Source organism: Macaca fascicularis, chromosome 6 (assembly GCF_037993035.2).
Source record: "Macaca fascicularis isolate 582-1 chromosome 6, T2T-MFA8v1.1".
In the NCBI taxonomy this organism is placed as follows: Eukaryota; Metazoa; Chordata; class Mammalia; order Primates; family Cercopithecidae; genus Macaca; species Macaca fascicularis.
In genome coordinates this window covers 120090324-120108133 of record NC_088380.1, presented here as the reverse complement: position 1 = coordinate 120108133, position 17810 = coordinate 120090324, and the positions used below count along the sequence as shown (strand labels likewise).

Here is a 17810-nt window from a genome sequence, read left to right as displayed (position 1 = left end):
TCTCTGCCACAGTTGGATAATGGCAGCCAGCTCTCGTAAGACATCAAGATTGGAGAGAACTGACCTATTCCCTTGAGGTCATTTTCTATCAGATTTGCATCATTGTGAAGAATAAGAAGATCAAGGAAAGACATTTTCTGAAATACTTTTCAGGGACCTAACCTTGCGGAGTAAGAATAACCATCAATAACCTTATCCCAAAGAGAAATATTTTTAAACACTTCCACTTTACCTCCTGTTGAGCTACTAACAAAGTTAGCCTTTCCTGAATTTTACAATGAAGAAAGTAAAAAAGAACCATTATTAGCCACATACTTCTTCAAATAACCTATAGTGAAAATTTATTGTAGAGAAATACTTTAAAAAGAAATACAAGCCTAACTAGAACATATATTTCAGTCACTCGGTACTTATACTTTCCCTTTCATAAAATAACTGCAGAGAGCAAATAAAAATGTTTGCATAATAGTTTTTAAAATTTTTAGGAAACAAGCTTCTCATTTAGTTTTTAATATAACATTACATTTGTCAATTTTGTATGTTAAATAACTTTTGACACTACCCATGTTTAAATTTCAGTTACTTAATAAATAAATAACACCTAAAGGAACTTTCTAAAATATTCAAAACCCACTTTATCCACTTTAGGTAATTTTAGGGCAATAAAATCTGAATTTTCGTTGGCTCACCATTAAGATTTTTAAGTAAAATGTACGATTATATAAAAATAAAATTTATCCCATCTTTAGAGCATTCAATTATAATGCATATGGCCAATTTTTATAATAAAATTTTATTTTCTATAAAATATTCCTTCAAATTACATTGGAAACATTATAAGGCAATTAATTTTTTCACATTAAAAATGATGATTTATACTCACTAAATTTAGACATAATTTGCTTTCCACACATGAATAATATCTCTTCCCTTGAAAAATCAATTATCTTTCCCACTTTCATTTTTTCAGCAAATGTTATCTACCAAAAGTTAGGAACATGGACAATTGCTGTACTAAAAGGAAATAAATGCCTTTTTTTTTATATCAAAGGTTGGCAAACTTTTTGAAAAGAGCCAAATAGTAAATATTTTAGGCTTTGAGAGGGTCTCTGTTACAAATACTCCAATCTGCCTTGCAGTGTGAAAGCAGCAGCCATAGAGAAAAGGTAAAAGCAGACGTAGCTGAGTTCCAGTGAAACTTTTTTTACAAAAGCAAATGTTAAGTCCAATTTAGCTGCTGGTTATCTCATGGTTTATCTATTTCTTTGCTTTCTTTCAGCATGGTTCACTTGAGCTGAGTATCTTTTGAACACCTGCTATAGGTGAGGCACTAAAGATTTAATAGTGAACAAGGACATAATCCATGTCCATATGTAGAAGGAAAACATAAAAAATATGTAATCAAATTCCCATACTGTGTGACAACATTTTCCTGTAACTAACCAAACCCTTTATTTTCTTCCTAGTATTTGGTAGGCAGAGAAACATTTTTGTATACTTAGTTAAAATAACAAAAATTGATTTTATATACTGAATTATTTAAGGCAGAATATTTAGTAAAATCAATATTTAGTATGTTAAATTTATCTAGAACCAGACATTTTTCTTAAATTCTGCTTATAAAAGCACATGCTGGTCCAAGCTGTCTTGAGTAGTGGTAAAATTAAAAGAAAAATAACTAAATAATAAATAAAAGCATTTGTTGAAGTAGAACGTAATCTTCTCCACTTAAGTAAAACTACAACTTACCCATACATACCTCTTTCACCTTACCAGAATCAATAACAAAGACAACATCATTGACTGTGATGCTGGTTTCAGCAATATTGGTGGAAAGGATCTGCAACAAGATATTACTTTAAAGTTAATATAAAAACACAAAAAATAACTAATAAAAATGTTAAAAAGGAGATTTTATGAAGCTTACTATTTTTCGAACACCTGCAGGTGGGTTTTTTAACACTTTCTTTTGATCAGATGTTTGCATGTTTGAATGAAGCATAAAAACTTGGTATCTGTTGACAATGAAAAGAGAAAATATACTCTAGGACCTGTCTGTTATTTTAAGCAACAGACATAAGGCTTTAGCCCTTACCTATGTGTACTGTCAGCAAACCGCTTGTCATCAAACAGGATGCGATCTCTCAGTCCAACAATTTCATCATATCCAGGCAGAAAAATTAGTACTGCACCTTGGGGAAGAATGACTTTTTAATATTAAATCTCATTGTGAAATCAGATGCAATCAACAGAATTATAAAAATCTGTATCACGTTTTCATGTACTGGTAAACTATCATAAGATGACATGAGATTATTTGCTTATTACTATCAGTGCAATTATATAAAAATTTGTACACTTAAAATATTAATTCTTGAAGTATATATTTTGCTCCAGTTCTTTTAGACAACACTTATTTACCAGCATCACAACTATGGCAGATATTGTATAGAAGATGCATGATCAAATCCAAGTCTACTTTTTCATCATCGAAACTATGATGATAAGCTTTCAGGAGCTCTCTGTCTTCAGCACTGAGGTCACTTCCATTTGTTTGAACCAGAGAACTTTCATCCAGATTTCCAAATTCCAGTGAAGCACTAAAAAAAAAAAAAAAAAAAGACAAAGTCAATTTCTATTAAAAAGAGTAATCCTTAGGTCCTTCAAATTTCTAATATTCCCTAAGGAAGCTACGGTAAGTGACACTTAATGTCCAAGCTATAATATGATTTTGATTTCAAGTACATTATTCAAAGTAAAATTTGGCAATGAATGCTTTTAGAAAAACACAATCTGAAGGCATTTCTCCAAAGTAAATATACAAATGGCCTATAAGCACATAAAAAGATGTTCAACATCATTAGCTGTCAGGGAAATGTAAATCAAAACCACAATGAAATACCACTTCACACCCACTAGGATGACTACAATCAAAAAGACAGACGATAACAAGTGTTGGAGAGGGTGTGGAGAAATTTACACCCTCATGCATTGCTGGTGGAAATGTAAAATGGTAAAGCTGCTTTGGAAAACAATGTGGCAGTTCTTCAAAAGGTTAAACATACAGTTACCATATGACCCAGCAATTCCACTCCTAGGTGTATATATAAAAGAAATGAAAAAAATATATCCATATAAAAATTTGTACACAAATATTCATACCAGTATTATTCATAGTCAGAAAGTGGAAACAACCTGAGTGTTCATCAATTGACAAATATACAAACAAACTTTGGTATATCCATAGAATATGTATTAGTCATAAAAAGAATGCTACAACATGGATATTTTATGCTAACTGAAAAAAGCCAATCACAAAAACCACGTATCACATGATTCCATTTATATAAAATGTCCACAACAGAAAAATCTATAGAAACTAGAAGTATATTAGTGGTTGGTCTAGAGCTGGAGGAGGCTTAAGAGAGCTGGGGAGGAACAGGGAGAGATACCTAATGGGTACAAGTTTCTTTTTGTGGTGATGAAACTGTTCTAAAATTGATTGTGGTGATGATTGCGTAAGTCTGTGAATATATGAAAAACCATCAAATTGTGCACCCAAATGGGTGAATTACATGGTATATTAATTATATCTCAATAAACCTGTTAAAAACAAACTTTCAGCTATCATTTATATTTTCTTAATAGGTTATGTCTAATTGTTTACTATTATAAACAATATTCTGATGTATAGTTCACATTTTTAAAAAAATCAATAGGCACCAACTTAACATGACTGTTAGAAAATTCTATGCTAACAGCAGGTTGATTAGGCTATTTTCCAAAAGCAAGAATCAATATAAATTACTGAAATAAATGCCTTGCTTCTTCATCTTACATGTAAAAATGTAAACTATTGCTATCACTAGTAATTATCAACAGAATTTCTAAGAAGTTCAACTAAATCCAATCTCTCTTAAAGAATTTAGCAGAAAAATAACGTAAGACTTTTTTCAATGGGAAAAATATTAAACTTCTACAACTTAATAATTGGCTCTTGTAAATTTTTTATTATACTTTAAGCTTTGGGATACATGTGCAGAACGTGCAGGTTTGTTACGTAGGTATACATGTGCCATGGTGGTTTGCTGCACCCATCAACCCGTCATCTACATTAGGTATTTCTCCTAATGCTATCCCTCCCCTATCCCCAACCCCCAAGAGGCCCTGGTGTGTGATGTTCCCCTCCCTGTGTCCATGTGTTCTCAGCTCTTGTAAATTTTAAGATCTACTTTAAAACACTATAAGTTTATTGTTTTTTAATTTTTAACACATAAATGAAGAAGACATTATATTCTATTTAAAGCTATAACCTTTGGATATAAATTATCAATAATCCAGTAAACATAATAATATATTTAATTTTAAATACCTGAAATTTATAATTGATAATATCATGATCTATCAAATAAAAAGAAAGCCCAGTTAGCCAGGACAATTAAAATATTATCCAGATAAACGCTTTACCTGGTAACCTGTAGTGTCTAGTGAACTTTACTTAACACCATAAGAATGTCTGGAACATTCAAAGTGTTAACAATAAAAGGACTGCAAGTTCTGGATGCTATTATTGAAATGACATCTAAACCTACCATATCAGAAGTAGCATTTAAACCTATCAAGAATTTTGAGACTCAATGTCACAACTAATTTCAAACATTTATTTCTTCTAATGTCTGAGACTACATTTCCAGTTCCACAACTATAAAATTAAGTACAAAAACCCAGGTAAAATAAAACATTTTACATGTTCTTGAATAACAGATATTTTAATATATTTTAACTTCAGGCTCCATTGTTTTCTTTTTTGAATCTCTAAAGGTTGAAAACAGAAGCTATCAATGTATTATAAAATATATATTCAAAATTTTCTTTAAATATCTAATCTGAAAGCTTTATAATTTGTTTAAATATCTAATCTAAAGTTACCTAAAATCTCCATCTAAAAGCCAGTTAATTGATTGGTTTTACAGGATTCCCTTTGATTTTTTTTTTGTTAAATCAAAGCAATACATACACATAGTGTTAATAAATGGTTTTATAGAAGTTATAACAAAAACTCCTAGTCACACTGCTTAGAACTATTCTACTGTTTTAGCCATTTTAGCACTTGCTGTCATATTTCTAAGCAACACGCATTTTCTGCTATTTATTGTTTTAACAATGTAGTCATTATCTGTGAACCTCCAACTAATGAAAAATGAGGTTACCACTTCCACTTCCCTACACTTTCCACCCACACCAGTTCCTACAATTTTTGTTAAATCTTCATTCAGCCTTTACTTTACTATGACTGGGTAAACATTCACTGCTTAGCCTAATAATATACTATGATTATACCTCCTTTCTTAACTTTTTGTTTTTCCTAGAGTAACAACTGTTTAATTTTTATTTGCTTAGTTTTCTGTGATCTGATAGTAATTCTTCCCAAATTATCTGACAGATTCATAAAGCTTTTTAATATGATTGAAAATCCCAGGTAAATTTTTACCCCACAGAGACCTCCCTCTAGAGCCCCACATCTTCTGTTCCTATGCGATCAGGCCTACTAGACACTGGTGTCATCAAAACAATCCTCTCTACCAGCATCCTGAGCATTCCTTTCACCTATCCCCTGTGCTGTACCTACCTGTTTTTTTTTTCCCCCACTTTTTGTTTTTGTTTTCACTTCTTTTTTGTGAAGCACATTCTCTAACAGTTTCCTAAAAAAGGAGTACATAGGAAGCAAATTTTCTTATCTTTTTTCTACAATTTTCCTACTCTGTAAGCAATTTTCTAAACTTTATCTTGTAACTCTTCTTTTTTCTGCTATCATATTTTTAATTTATAAGAATTCTTTCTTATTTATGCATTCATTCACAAATATTCACTGCACATCTACTATATCTAGCTGCTGTTCTTGAACAAGCAGACAATAAGCTTACTACATTCTAGTAGGGAGAAGAGATAGATAATAAACCAATAAAACAGTGAACAAGTAAATTATATAGTGTATTAGAGGGTGGTAGGGCTGTGGAGAAAAAAGAATCGTAGAATAGGTTAAAGAGGATGGACAGTGCGGGCGGGGGTTAGACTGTAATATAATAGGGCAAATTTGGGTAGGTCTCATGAAGACAAAATCTGAACAAAGATTTGTGTTCTGTTCCTTTTTGATAGCACACTGTTTTTATTTCATGAATGCAATATCTTTTACTATAGGTTTGTATTATAAGTTTTCTCTTTGATAATGAATTTTCTTTTACTGCTTCACTCAAAGGCCACTGAATGAGTCTCTGAGTTCCAAAGCTAAAATGAGTGTTTCTCTACGGCACTGTGAGTTTTCTTAGTTCTGCTAAGTCAATCAATTAGCTATCTATCATCCCAAAATTAACATCTTCTATCAGTTGCCCTGTCCTCTTCCATTCTCTTTGAATTTGGTTTACACCTTTTAAATTCCTTTATATTCCTTCATTGTCATTTTAGTGAGGTTTTGGGAAATGTAAAAGGTTTGAGAAAATGCAGAGATAAATACTTATGTCGTATCTACCATGTTTAATTGGAAATCCCTCTTCTGATTTCTTAAAATAAAATTTAATATACCATGGTAGATCAGACAGAAAATTTCCTTAGAATTACAAAAAAAATCTCTGGATAAAAGACTATAAATGGTCTACATTTGTATAGTCCATAATTTATATGGTGAAGCTCTTTTAAAGAAGGTAGAATTAATTTAAAATAGTATAAAGTTTTACCTGTAAGATTCTAGAAGATCCACAATTTCAGTCTGCCCAAAGTGTTTAGCCCAATCCAATGCCATCCTGCCAAAATTCAAAGGATATATAAAAAAGATGTCATCAAAATTGTAAAACTGGTTCATGACCAGCCTGGGCAACATTAAGACCCTATCTTTTCAAAAAACTTTTTAAATAAAAAATAAGATAAATTATAGTTAAAAAAACAAGTCATTCAAAATTATTAACCCATTAAAACAGAAATTCACCAGCAATTATTACACAAGTTTTTAATATAAAGACAAACATAAGAAATCAAAAAAGATATGTGCAGCTATACAAAGATATATGAAGAATCAACGTAGTTTAAAATTACCAGCCATTTGATGCTTTACTATGGACATTGGCTCCCATACTGATTAACTGTTCTACTTGACTTGCAAAGCCACGTCCTGCAGCAACCATCAGAGCTGTTGCACTGGTTTCACTATGTCTGTAATCAACTAAAAAAAAGAAAAGATAAATACAACTTAAATTTCCAAACTACTTAAAACCATTTTCACTGTTTAAAAAATTTGAAATAGCAGAATTGAGTGTCAGGATAATTAGCCCGAGACTTGCTCCTTAACTACATAATGACAGCACTATGTAACACTTAACTTAGATGATCTACAGCAATCTGTTATGATACGTCTAGTGTAAATAGAATAAAGACTGTCGGTTGTAAGGTAGGAGAAAGAAAGATCATGGTTAAACTGTTTTAAGCTCATCTACATGATTTCAACAGAAAAGGAAAGCTATTTGTTCACCAAATGACAAGATATAATTAAATAATTTAAAAGTTAATTTTCATCAGTAACTGGTAATGAATACTTAAAAGCTTCAAACGCAAAGTTTGAGACAATGTTTTGTTGTTATTTTACTTTGCTTTTAATCCCCCATTCCAGGCTATTTTGTAAGATGCTTAATGGGATTAACACTGACAGAAAGTTTATTTCTCATAAAACCCTTACATTAGAAAAATAATTAAAGTTCTATTGAAGTTTCTTCCTAGAATATATTTCTCAAGCAATTCAATATAATTGCTTAGGACTAATTTGCTTAAATTACAAAATTGGTAATTTCAGAAAGATTTCATGAAAAAAACCCTCCATAGTAAAATTCAAGATAACTACAAAAGGAAAATTTTAATCATTGATACACAGTATGTATACCCAATTATCTTCTATTCAATAAACACTCTGAAACATGGTATCCATTATCAATACAAATCAGTGTTCTTTTAAAGTGGGGCAGAGACAAGAAAATTGCCTCAGGCTTTTTTTTTAAGACTTTTTTTTAGAACAAGTTTTATGTTCACAGCAAAACTGAGAGGAAAATACAAGTATACCCCATATGTCCCTTGCCTTCACACATGCATAGCCTCCCCAATTATCAACATCCCCCACCAGAGTGGAACATTTGTTACAACTGATGAACCTATACTGACACATCAACCGAAGTCCATAGTTTACATTAGGATTCACTCTTGGTTTTGTGCATTCTATGGATTTGGACAAATATATAATGGCATGTATTTTCATTTTGCTTTGGGATTTGTTCTTTGGGATGGGTTTGTTGTTATCGTTTCCGCTTTGTATTTTTAAAAGCACAGATAGCCATACCTTACTCCAAGACTCAGATTCAATAAATCGGGGATGGTCAGGCATTTTAAAAGATTAATTTATTTTTATCTGTACTCACTGTATGAAAATTACTTCTTCAACTGAATATTCAATCCATGGCCTTGGAGAATGTATCAAACTGTGTGTATTTTGAGCACAAGGGTATGAATAAATGTGAAACATTTAAAACATTTTTAACACTCCTCCCTTCAAGAGGTGGAGCCTAATTCCCTTCTCCCTGACTATAAATTGGACTAAGTGACTCATTCTAACAAACAGAATAATGTGAAAGAGGTGGTGTGCAACTCTGGAGACTAGGTCATAAAAAGTAACTACAACTTCCTGCCTGCTCTTTTACTTTCTCTCTTGAATCACTCTCAGAGAAGCCACACAGGAAGAATAAGGCAGCCCTACTGAGAAGGACAGCTGACAAGAACTCACGGCTATTCTGCCAACAGCCAGCAACAAACTGAGGCCCTTTGCCAAAAGCTATGTAAGTGAGGCTTCTCAAAAGCAGACCCTCCAGCCCCAACAAACCTTCAGATTAATGCAGCCCCTACCAACAGTTTAACCGCAACCTCATGAGAGACTTGGAGCCAGACCACTCAGCTAAACCACTCCCAGATTCTTGACTCTCAGAAACTATGTGAGGTAATAAATGTTTTAGGCTTCTAAGTGTTAGAATCATTTGTAATGTAGGAATAGATGACTAGTACAGTAAGTATGACAGAGAATGTCAAGTCTTAACTCATTATTATCTGCTTCTACACGATCATAGGGAAAATGATGGTACTAAGAAGAAATCTATGAAGCCCAGAGTTTCCTAAATCATATGACATATTTTCAGTTCTGGTTGAAATCAAGGGTTGAGATTTCAGAAATGAAATAAAAAGATGAGGAGTGAATGATTGAGCTACTATAACATTTTAGTTTTCCTCACATGGCTTAAGACATTAGAATACGGGACTCTGGGAAATGTACAAACTGTACATAAGAGCAGAAGAGAGACCTGAGCCTACATAGGATGACCATTATCAAATTAATAGTCTAGTATTCACTAAAGAAATATCAGGAAGAAAGCTAAGGATAATACTTAAGTACTTAAAATGCATTATAAATATTTTAAAGCCACTGTTTTCAGAATTTAAATTCCTTAACTTTCAAGTAAGATTGCTAAACTCTTCAGAGTAAATATTTTTTAAATAATGGAAAAAGAAAGAATGCCAGAAAACTGGAGACGAACAAATATCTACACTTTCAAATCCAAAAAGTTACTTTTAAAAATGGAGATCAATTATTTTTCAAAAAATCAATAATGAGGGCCAGGCACAGTGGCCCACGTCTGTAATCCCAGCACTTTGGGAGGCAAAGTTGGGCAGGTCACTTGAGCCCGGAAGTTCAAAACCAGCCTGGCCAGCTCTCAACAAAAGAGATACAGGTTTTGCAGATGAGATGAAGTATTCAGTTTGGGGCATATTAGAAATATCTAAATCCAAAGCTCTGGAAGCTGAGGTGGGAGAACCACCTGGGCCCCGAAGTCAAGGCTGCAGTGAGCCACAATTGCACCACTGCACTCCACCCTGGGTGACAGAATGAGACCCTGTTTCAAAACAAAACAAAACAATGAACTTTAAAAAGCAAATCACTAGGAGCCAACATACATTTACAAAGAGAATAAAGAAAGTCAAAAAATATTCATTTATTTTTTAAGAAGTTAGACTAGAAGATGTGTAGGATTATAACTGCTTGAACAACCACACCCAAATATTGACCTAAAGTCCCTTGATAATTGACCCAGGCACCTCAAATTAATAAACAGAGAAAGCTTATTAATGTAATAGATAACAATTAGAATTTTTTTAAAATTGTTAAACAGAAACAATGGGCCAAATCTAACTTTAAGATAAAATTTATAATGAATAAACAGAATGTCTAAAGCTCAAGAAAAAGTCAAAACAAGTACATGATAATTTAAAAATTTAATTTAATAAAATCATAGGTTTAAAAAAAGAACTAAAAATTTCAAAAACAATATGAATCAATAAGACAATGGGGTTGGCTGGATTAATGTAAGTAAAGAGTAGAAGGTTTTAGGCTAAGATGGTTACTAAGAGATTAACACTCAGAACTGGATACTATGCTTTTTAAAAGGGATAAAACAGAACATATCCAGAGAAGATGGACCAGGGAAGGAGAGGACCAGATATCATGTTACAGTAAAGAATAGTTGAAGTAATAGGTATAGTCAGCCCAAAAAACAAAAAATTTAAAGGAAAAAGAATAACCATCTTCGTACACCTGGAAGTCTGTCAGGTATAAATACATGTGATCACTCCAGAAGCAGAAAAAAGGCAAATGCCATGTAGTTAGATTTCATATCAACATACTAAAAAGTTAACTCCTGAAACAATTCAAAAGAAAGGTAGTGAACTTCCTGTCACTAAACATGTTCCAACAGATTATCATGTGGTAAAGATGCTTAAAAGTAATATCATTATTCGGCTGGGTGCGGTGGCTCCTGCCTGTAATTCCAGCACTTTGGGAGGCCAAGGCAGGCAGATCAAAAAGTCAAGAAATTAAGACCATCCTGGCCAACATGGTGAAACCCCATCTCTACTAAAAATACAAAAAAATTATAAAATTTTTTTGTAAAAATACAAAAAAAAAATACAAAAAAAATTAGCTGGGCGAGGTGACGCACACCTGTAGTCCCAGCTACTCAGGAGGCTGAGCCAGGAGAATCACTTGAAGCGGTGAGGCGGAGGTTGCAGTGAGTCAAGATTGCACCACTGCACTCCAGCCTGGTATAGAGTGAGACTCTGTCTCAAAAATAACAATAATAATAGTATCATTATTCAACAAAGATTTTTCAGCACTTAATAAACGATGAACCTCTGGTGATACAGAGATAAGTAAAACTGACAAAGTTTCTGCCCTCATGTAGTTTTCATTCTAGTAGATGAAATAGGTAATAAAAATAAAAAACACATGACAGGTAATAAAAGTACAATAAAGACTAATAAAGCAAGGTAAGGGAGATATAGTGAGAAAAGGGTACCATTTTAGTAAGGCGATCAGAAAAGGCCTCTCTGAGAAGGCAGTATGTAAGCAGAGACCTAAATAAGTAGGCACTGGGCCGTGTGATTACCGATGGAGGCAGTTTTCTAGGCATAGGAAACAACAAAACAAAATCTCACAGAAGGGAATGTGTTGGCAAACATGAAGAATATCAAGGAGACAAGTGTGTCTAGGCACAGTGAACAAGGAGGAGAGTGGCAGAAGATAAGATCAAGAAAGTAGCCAGAGGCCTAATCATGGAAAGGACTTTGACTTTCATCCACAGTGTAACTGGAAGCCTGGGAGAGTTGAGAACAGGCAAGTGGAATGATCCAATTTCCTTTATGAAAGGATCAATCTTATTTTCTTATTTTTCTGTGGAGAACAGACTGCAGTAACATAAAAACAGAAATGGTTAACAGGCTACTGTAATAGTCCAGAAGAGAGGCTGGCTTGGACTAGGGGAGTGAAATGTACAGTAGGGGAAATGAAATGTGGTCATATTCCAGATTTATTTTAGAATGCAAAGTAAACAGGATTTGCTAATGAATTATATGTGCAATGTGACAGCAGACTTTCTGTATGCTTTGCTGCCTTAGCAACTAGGTGAATGATAGTGACCATTTACTGAAAAGGGAAACACATGAAAAGTGCAGGTTGAGAGTAAGGTATGTAGGGAGGGGATCAGAAGTTGTTTGAGGCATATCCAATTTTATTCACCTAACAGACATCCAACTGGAGATAACAAGTGATCAGGTATATTTAAGTCAGGGGGTAGGTGAGGTCTGGAAATGTAAATTTAGGGGTCATTTAAATAGATATTTAAAGCAATGACTATTTGAGATCCCCTTAAGGAGTAAGTATAAATAGAATTAAGGTCTTAAGGATTGAGACCTAGGAAATTTCGTATTTACAGGTCAGAAAAAAAGAAAAAGATCTTGCCAAGAAAACCAAGAAGTCAGAGCCAGGGAAATAAGAAGAAAATAAGCCAAGTATGAAATACCAGAAGTTAACTGAGTAAAATATTTCAAGAAGAAAGTAATCAATAATAATTACAATAATAATGCTGAGGGGTTTAGGTGAGAGAATAAATACTTGACACCTAAATCCTTTCCAAGGAAGGGAAAGACAAGAGTATATGCATAACACATACACATAAAAGCATTTTTGCATGTAATTGTCATGTAATCACATAGCTCTTCAAACTACAATGGTGACATGAGCTTAAGAATCTCTGATTTAACACAGTATTTATTTCTACTATGCTATGCTAGTAAGAAGATCCTGATTTGTGCATTTGAAATAAAATAAATACTCCTAAAAAATTAAATTTTTGGTTGTGCAATTATTGGTAGTACATACATTTTGAATTAAAATATACTTCCATCATAAATAACTGCAAGGGTAAATTTTTAAAATTAAAATAAACTTACCACTAACATTTTCAGTTAAAATGAGATGAAAGACCTGAGCAAAGGCATCAATATCTTTATGTAGCCATATATCAGAAAGACAAGCATCCATTTCCTTTATTAACCATGGTTCAAGGCAATTCACATCTTTTTCAGTCTACAAAAAACAGTAAAAATCATAAATTATCACAAATTACCTAACAATTTATGAACATTTGCTTGCAAAGAACATAAGATGACCACAATGGCCATAAGGACTACTAATCCTATGACACTACATAGCAAAAGCTTTGACATAAAAAAATTTCTCATTTCATCACAAACATTATCACTCACAACACGGTATCTTGTCCTTATACTTAGCTTTTATCTGAGAATGAGTTTGTCAACAAAGGACTATGATCCAGTCACAATGTTAATTGTGCTTCCAATATGATACTGTTAAATGCACATACACCTCAGTAGTTCTCTTTCCCAACTGCACATCAAGGGAAGTAGCACCTACAGCTTTTTAATACTGATGCCAGGTCCCACCCCAGAGCAAGTGCATCAGAATCTCTTGTTGGCAGGGTGTCAGATTCCACAGGGCTTTAAAAGCTCCTCAGGTGACAGAATGTACAGCCAGTCTTAAGAACCACAAATACACAAGGTCAAAATGCTGTTTCATGACCCAAATAAATCTACACTATATGTTTTTACACATAGCATGTTATAATCCTATAAGCATATAGGATATATATCATAATATATATAGTATATTTAGTGTGCATATCCATAAAGATGTTAAATAACAATTTTTATCATCAATTTTAAAATATTCCTTAAAAGTACTTTTAAAAATTCATGTATAGTTCATTTAGATACATTACAACTTTAAACACTGGTAGAAAACCGCAAGCATATCTGCATTATATACTGTCACATGCTCAAAAAAAGGGTAAATTATCTTTTTAAAGAGTAGAAAGTTGCTCTGAAAAATTGATTGTAGTCTAAAATAAACTAAGAGAATTACCATTCAATTATGCAGTAAAAAATTATAATCTCTTGGCCGGGCATGGTGGCTCATGCCTATAATCCCAGAACTTTGGGAGGCCAAAGCGGGTGGATCACGAGGTCAGGATCACGAGACCACCCTGGCTAACAAGGTGAAATCCCATCTCTACTAAAAATACAAAAAATTAGTCAGGCATGGTGGCGGGCGCCTGTAGTCCCAGCAACTCAGGAGGTTGAGGCAGGAGAATGGTGTGAACCCGGGAGGTGGAGCTTGCAGTGAGCAGAGATCACGCCACTGCACTCCAGCCTGGGCGACAGAGTGAGACTCTGTCTCAAAAAAAAAAAAGTATAATCTCATAAAATGATCTTTAACCTACACAATTTTCACACAAAATATCAGTAGGAAACCAGGACGATCATACCAGCTGACTGAAGACAGCGTCACCACCATCATCCAATAAGTCATACTCGTCAGTCACATTTGGAACAGTTCTCTGCCTCTGAGATTCAGGCTTGAAAGTATTTTCTTGAGCTGAGTACCATTCTGTAAGTGTGGTTTGTTGTTTCTCTTCTAAATTAATTATCAAAGAAAGAATATGTAGACAAATCTTTTCCTTTTTGAAATGTATTCCTTTGTTTAAATAAATTATGTGAATCTGGTATCTCTTAAAAGTTGGCCGTATTCTGTAGTTACTTTTAAAAAACATATTAAGAATATTCAATAAAAAATGTGTTATGCTGAAACACAAAGATACATGAAACTGCTTGAAAACTTCATTGATATGGTTAGGCTCTGTGTCTCCACCCAAATCTCATCTTGAATTATAATCCCCAGGTGTTGAGGGAAAGACCTGGTGGGAGGTAACTGGATCATGGGGGCGGTTTCCCCCATGCTGATCTCATGATAGTGAGTGAGTTCTCATGAGATCTGATGGTTTTATAAGCATCTGGCATTTCCCCTGCTTGCACTTCTCTCTCTTGCTGCCATGTAAAGAAAGTCCTTGCTTTCCCTTTGCCTTCCATCATGACTGTAAGTTTCCTGAGGCCTCCCCAGCCATGCAGAACTGTGAGTCAATTAAATCTCTTGTCTTTATAAATTACCCAGTCTCGCGTAGTATCTTTACACCATTGTGAAAACGGGCTTATACATTCATGTATTCATCTATTGTTCCAAATCCTACTAATAAGTTTACTTCTAAGTAAGTCCAGAATTAAGAGTATTTTTATCCATGTTATAACTATTGTTTAAATCAATGACCAAAATTCATACAGCAGTTTGTAGAAAACCATTTGTTGAACTTCTACCACCGTGCCAGCTTTTTGAGATACAATTATATATAATTTTCACTTTCAAATGTTTCAGCTGGACATGGTGGCTCATGCCTGTAATTCCACTTTAGGAGGCTGAGGCAAGAGAATTGCTTGAGGCCAGAAGTTCAAGATCAGCCGGGCCAATGTAACAAGACTGCGTCTCTATAAAATATCTAAAAAATTAGCTGGGCACAGTGGTCTACATCTCAAGAGGCTGAGATGGGAGGATCCCTTGAGACTAGGAGGTAGAGGTTGCAGTGAGCCTTGATTGCACCACTGCACTCTAGCCTGAGTGATAGAACAAGACCCTGTCTCTAAAAAAATTTTTTTTTAATTTTTTTTTTTTTTGAGTTTCAAGATCTAGGAGTTTTACAACTTACATATCAGTAATTCAGTGCTGCCCAGTGAAATCAGCATTGCTGATTACATTTTTCAAGGGGAGAATCCAAAGGAGTTCAGATTTTTGTCCAAGGGCATACAGAATAAACAAGGTATCAAAGCTTGAAGCCAAGTCTTCTATGATGAATAATGAAGTTAAAATTAAGAAAAAGAAATCTGAACCCTAATTCAACAGCTGAAATATAAGTCATTACAAGAGATGTATTAACAGGCAAATAATGCTAAATTCAAAGTAAATCAATGAAATCCCATAACATCATCAAGATTTGGAAAACTCAACATCTTATCAAAATTGAGTTTATTACTCACATACTACTTTTTTCACTCCCTCCCATTCACTTCCCAGTCCTTCACTATGAGATATGCTGTGGGCAGCCAGCATATACTCTTCCACCTCCTTAAAAGGTGGCTGAATCTTTGGATACAGACACCTCCTCAACCCTGGCATCCACTTTCAGTTCCTCTCCATAGAGTATAACTTCTGGAACCAAATCGGAAAGCAAAGGTATATTTGGGACAATATTCTAATATAATGTTAAACAATTATACACAAGAGAAAAACACTTTCAAGTGTCCACGGAGTACTCCAAAGTCATTATCAACAGTAATTTCTTTTATTAAAAAATTTACCTTGCTGTTTTTCCTTTTTGTACTTTAACATTTCTTTGTTTGTATATCCAGTTGTTCTTAAAATATCTTCCAGAAACATTTCTTTTACTTCAAATGGTCTTCCCTGTACTAAATAATTTTTAAAAAATTACTCAACTTGCATCTTAAAGAAAATGCACATAAAAACATGAGAATACCAAGTTAATAAACCTGAGTATAATATCCAAAAGCGATCTCATAGTTCAAGTGACTCCTATAATATTGTCCTTTAACTATAACTTTGACTTACAAACAACTATTAGACAACTGTTCATGTGCTTGGGTTTTTCCCTCTAGTGTTTACTATCCACTTATCATGTGTCTGGCATTGATATCATCTGTATTATAAGCAGAAATGGTAAGACAAAATAGAGCTATTTCCTGTTCCTGGAGGCAAGCTAGCAGAAGAGACAGAAATTAATCCAAAAATCCGGAATATAAATGTAAATACAGAGTTGTGAAGAGTCCTATGAGATGCAAGTACAAGACACCATGACAGTATATAACAGGGGGGATTTGACCGCATCAAGAAAAGTATCCTCACTAAGAAAATGAGAAACAAGAAGATAAACAAAACAACAAAGCCATACGAAAAAAGAAAAAAGTGTATAATGATGATGAAAAACAGCATGTGCAAAGTCCCTGTGCTGGAAAAGAGTTTCAAGGACCTAAAGGTGTTTCAAGGAACTAAAAGGCCAACTTACTTGAAAAATGGTGGGAGTGGATTACCTTATCGTTCAAGATGAGGTAAGAGGAAAAGATAAGTCTTACTAAGGGTTTATGTTTTTATCGTGAGATAAAGGTCATTCAAAGATTTAAGCTCAGGAAGGTGCTCGACATCATCAGAATTCTACTTCAGAGAAGACCACTCTGACTGCAATACGGAGAATGGATTTAAAAGATAGCAGAATGGCTATATCAAACCGAGTAGCAGTTACTGCACTAGTTCAGGTTAACCTGAATGAGATTAATAATAGTGAAAACCAAAAAGAAGCAGACAATTTCTAGAGCTAGTCAGGAGGTAAAATCCATAGGACTCAGCATTATATTGGATATAGAAAAAAAATAAAATAAGAAAGTGTCAAATATAGTCCTTGGACGTCTGGCTTGCAAATCTGAATGATAATGTCATTCTCTGAGGTAAGAAAGAAAGCTGAAAAGAACAGGTTTGCTGAAATGGGGTTTGGTTTTAAGCATGTAAAATGAGAAATGAGCTTTCAATTAGCATATGTACAGATCTGATGTCCCTGATCACCCAAGATTATTACGAGGAGTTAAGAACTTATAGGTTTGTGATTCAGGTGATTAGGTCAATGGTAGTATGATTAAGACAGGTAACACAAGAAGAGAAATAGGTTTCACAGAAGAGATGAAGTATTCGGTTTGGATCATATTAGAAATATCGAAACCCAGAGCTCTGGAGAACAACTGAAAATAAAGATTCAGAAGTCATCAGTGTAAAAGAAAAAAACAGAAGCCCAGGGCATGAATGAAAGCTTCCAGGGAAACTATGCATCTCCAATACCTAGTACAGTATAGCACAGGGCAGGAAACAAGACGGTGGGAATAGTGGGAAAGGAAGGAAGGAAGGAAGGAAGGAAGGAAGGAAGGAAGGA

General features: G+C 33.9%; 1 protein-coding gene across 8 annotated transcripts in view; it reads right to left on the bottom strand.

Annotated features, from left to right (window-relative positions):
- YTHDC2 (YTH N6-methyladenosine RNA binding protein C2) overlaps window positions 1-17810 on the bottom strand; it is an 80928-nt gene that overhangs the window by 38801 nt on the left and 24317 nt on the right. For all 8 annotated transcript variants that reach the window (XR_012414581.1, XM_073995160.1, XM_045394108.3 and 5 more), the window contains 9 exons: window positions 16177-16284; window positions 14259-14407; window positions 12865-13000; window positions 7087-7213; window positions 6732-6797; window positions 2422-2600; window positions 2096-2192; window positions 1928-2015; window positions 1760-1840 (listed from right to left, as the gene is read on the bottom strand). Coding sequence is in view for 7 of the 8 variants with exons in the window: in XM_073995160.1 (XP_073851261.1) it covers window positions 1760-1840; window positions 1928-2015; window positions 2096-2192; window positions 2422-2600; window positions 6732-6797; window positions 7087-7213; window positions 12865-13000; window positions 14259-14407; window positions 16177-16284 (1031 nt within the window). In the remaining variant the exon portion in view is untranslated. The remainder of the gene's footprint in view (window positions 1-1759; window positions 1841-1927; window positions 2016-2095; window positions 2193-2421; window positions 2601-6731; window positions 6798-7086; window positions 7214-12864; window positions 13001-14258; window positions 14408-16176; window positions 16285-17810) is intronic.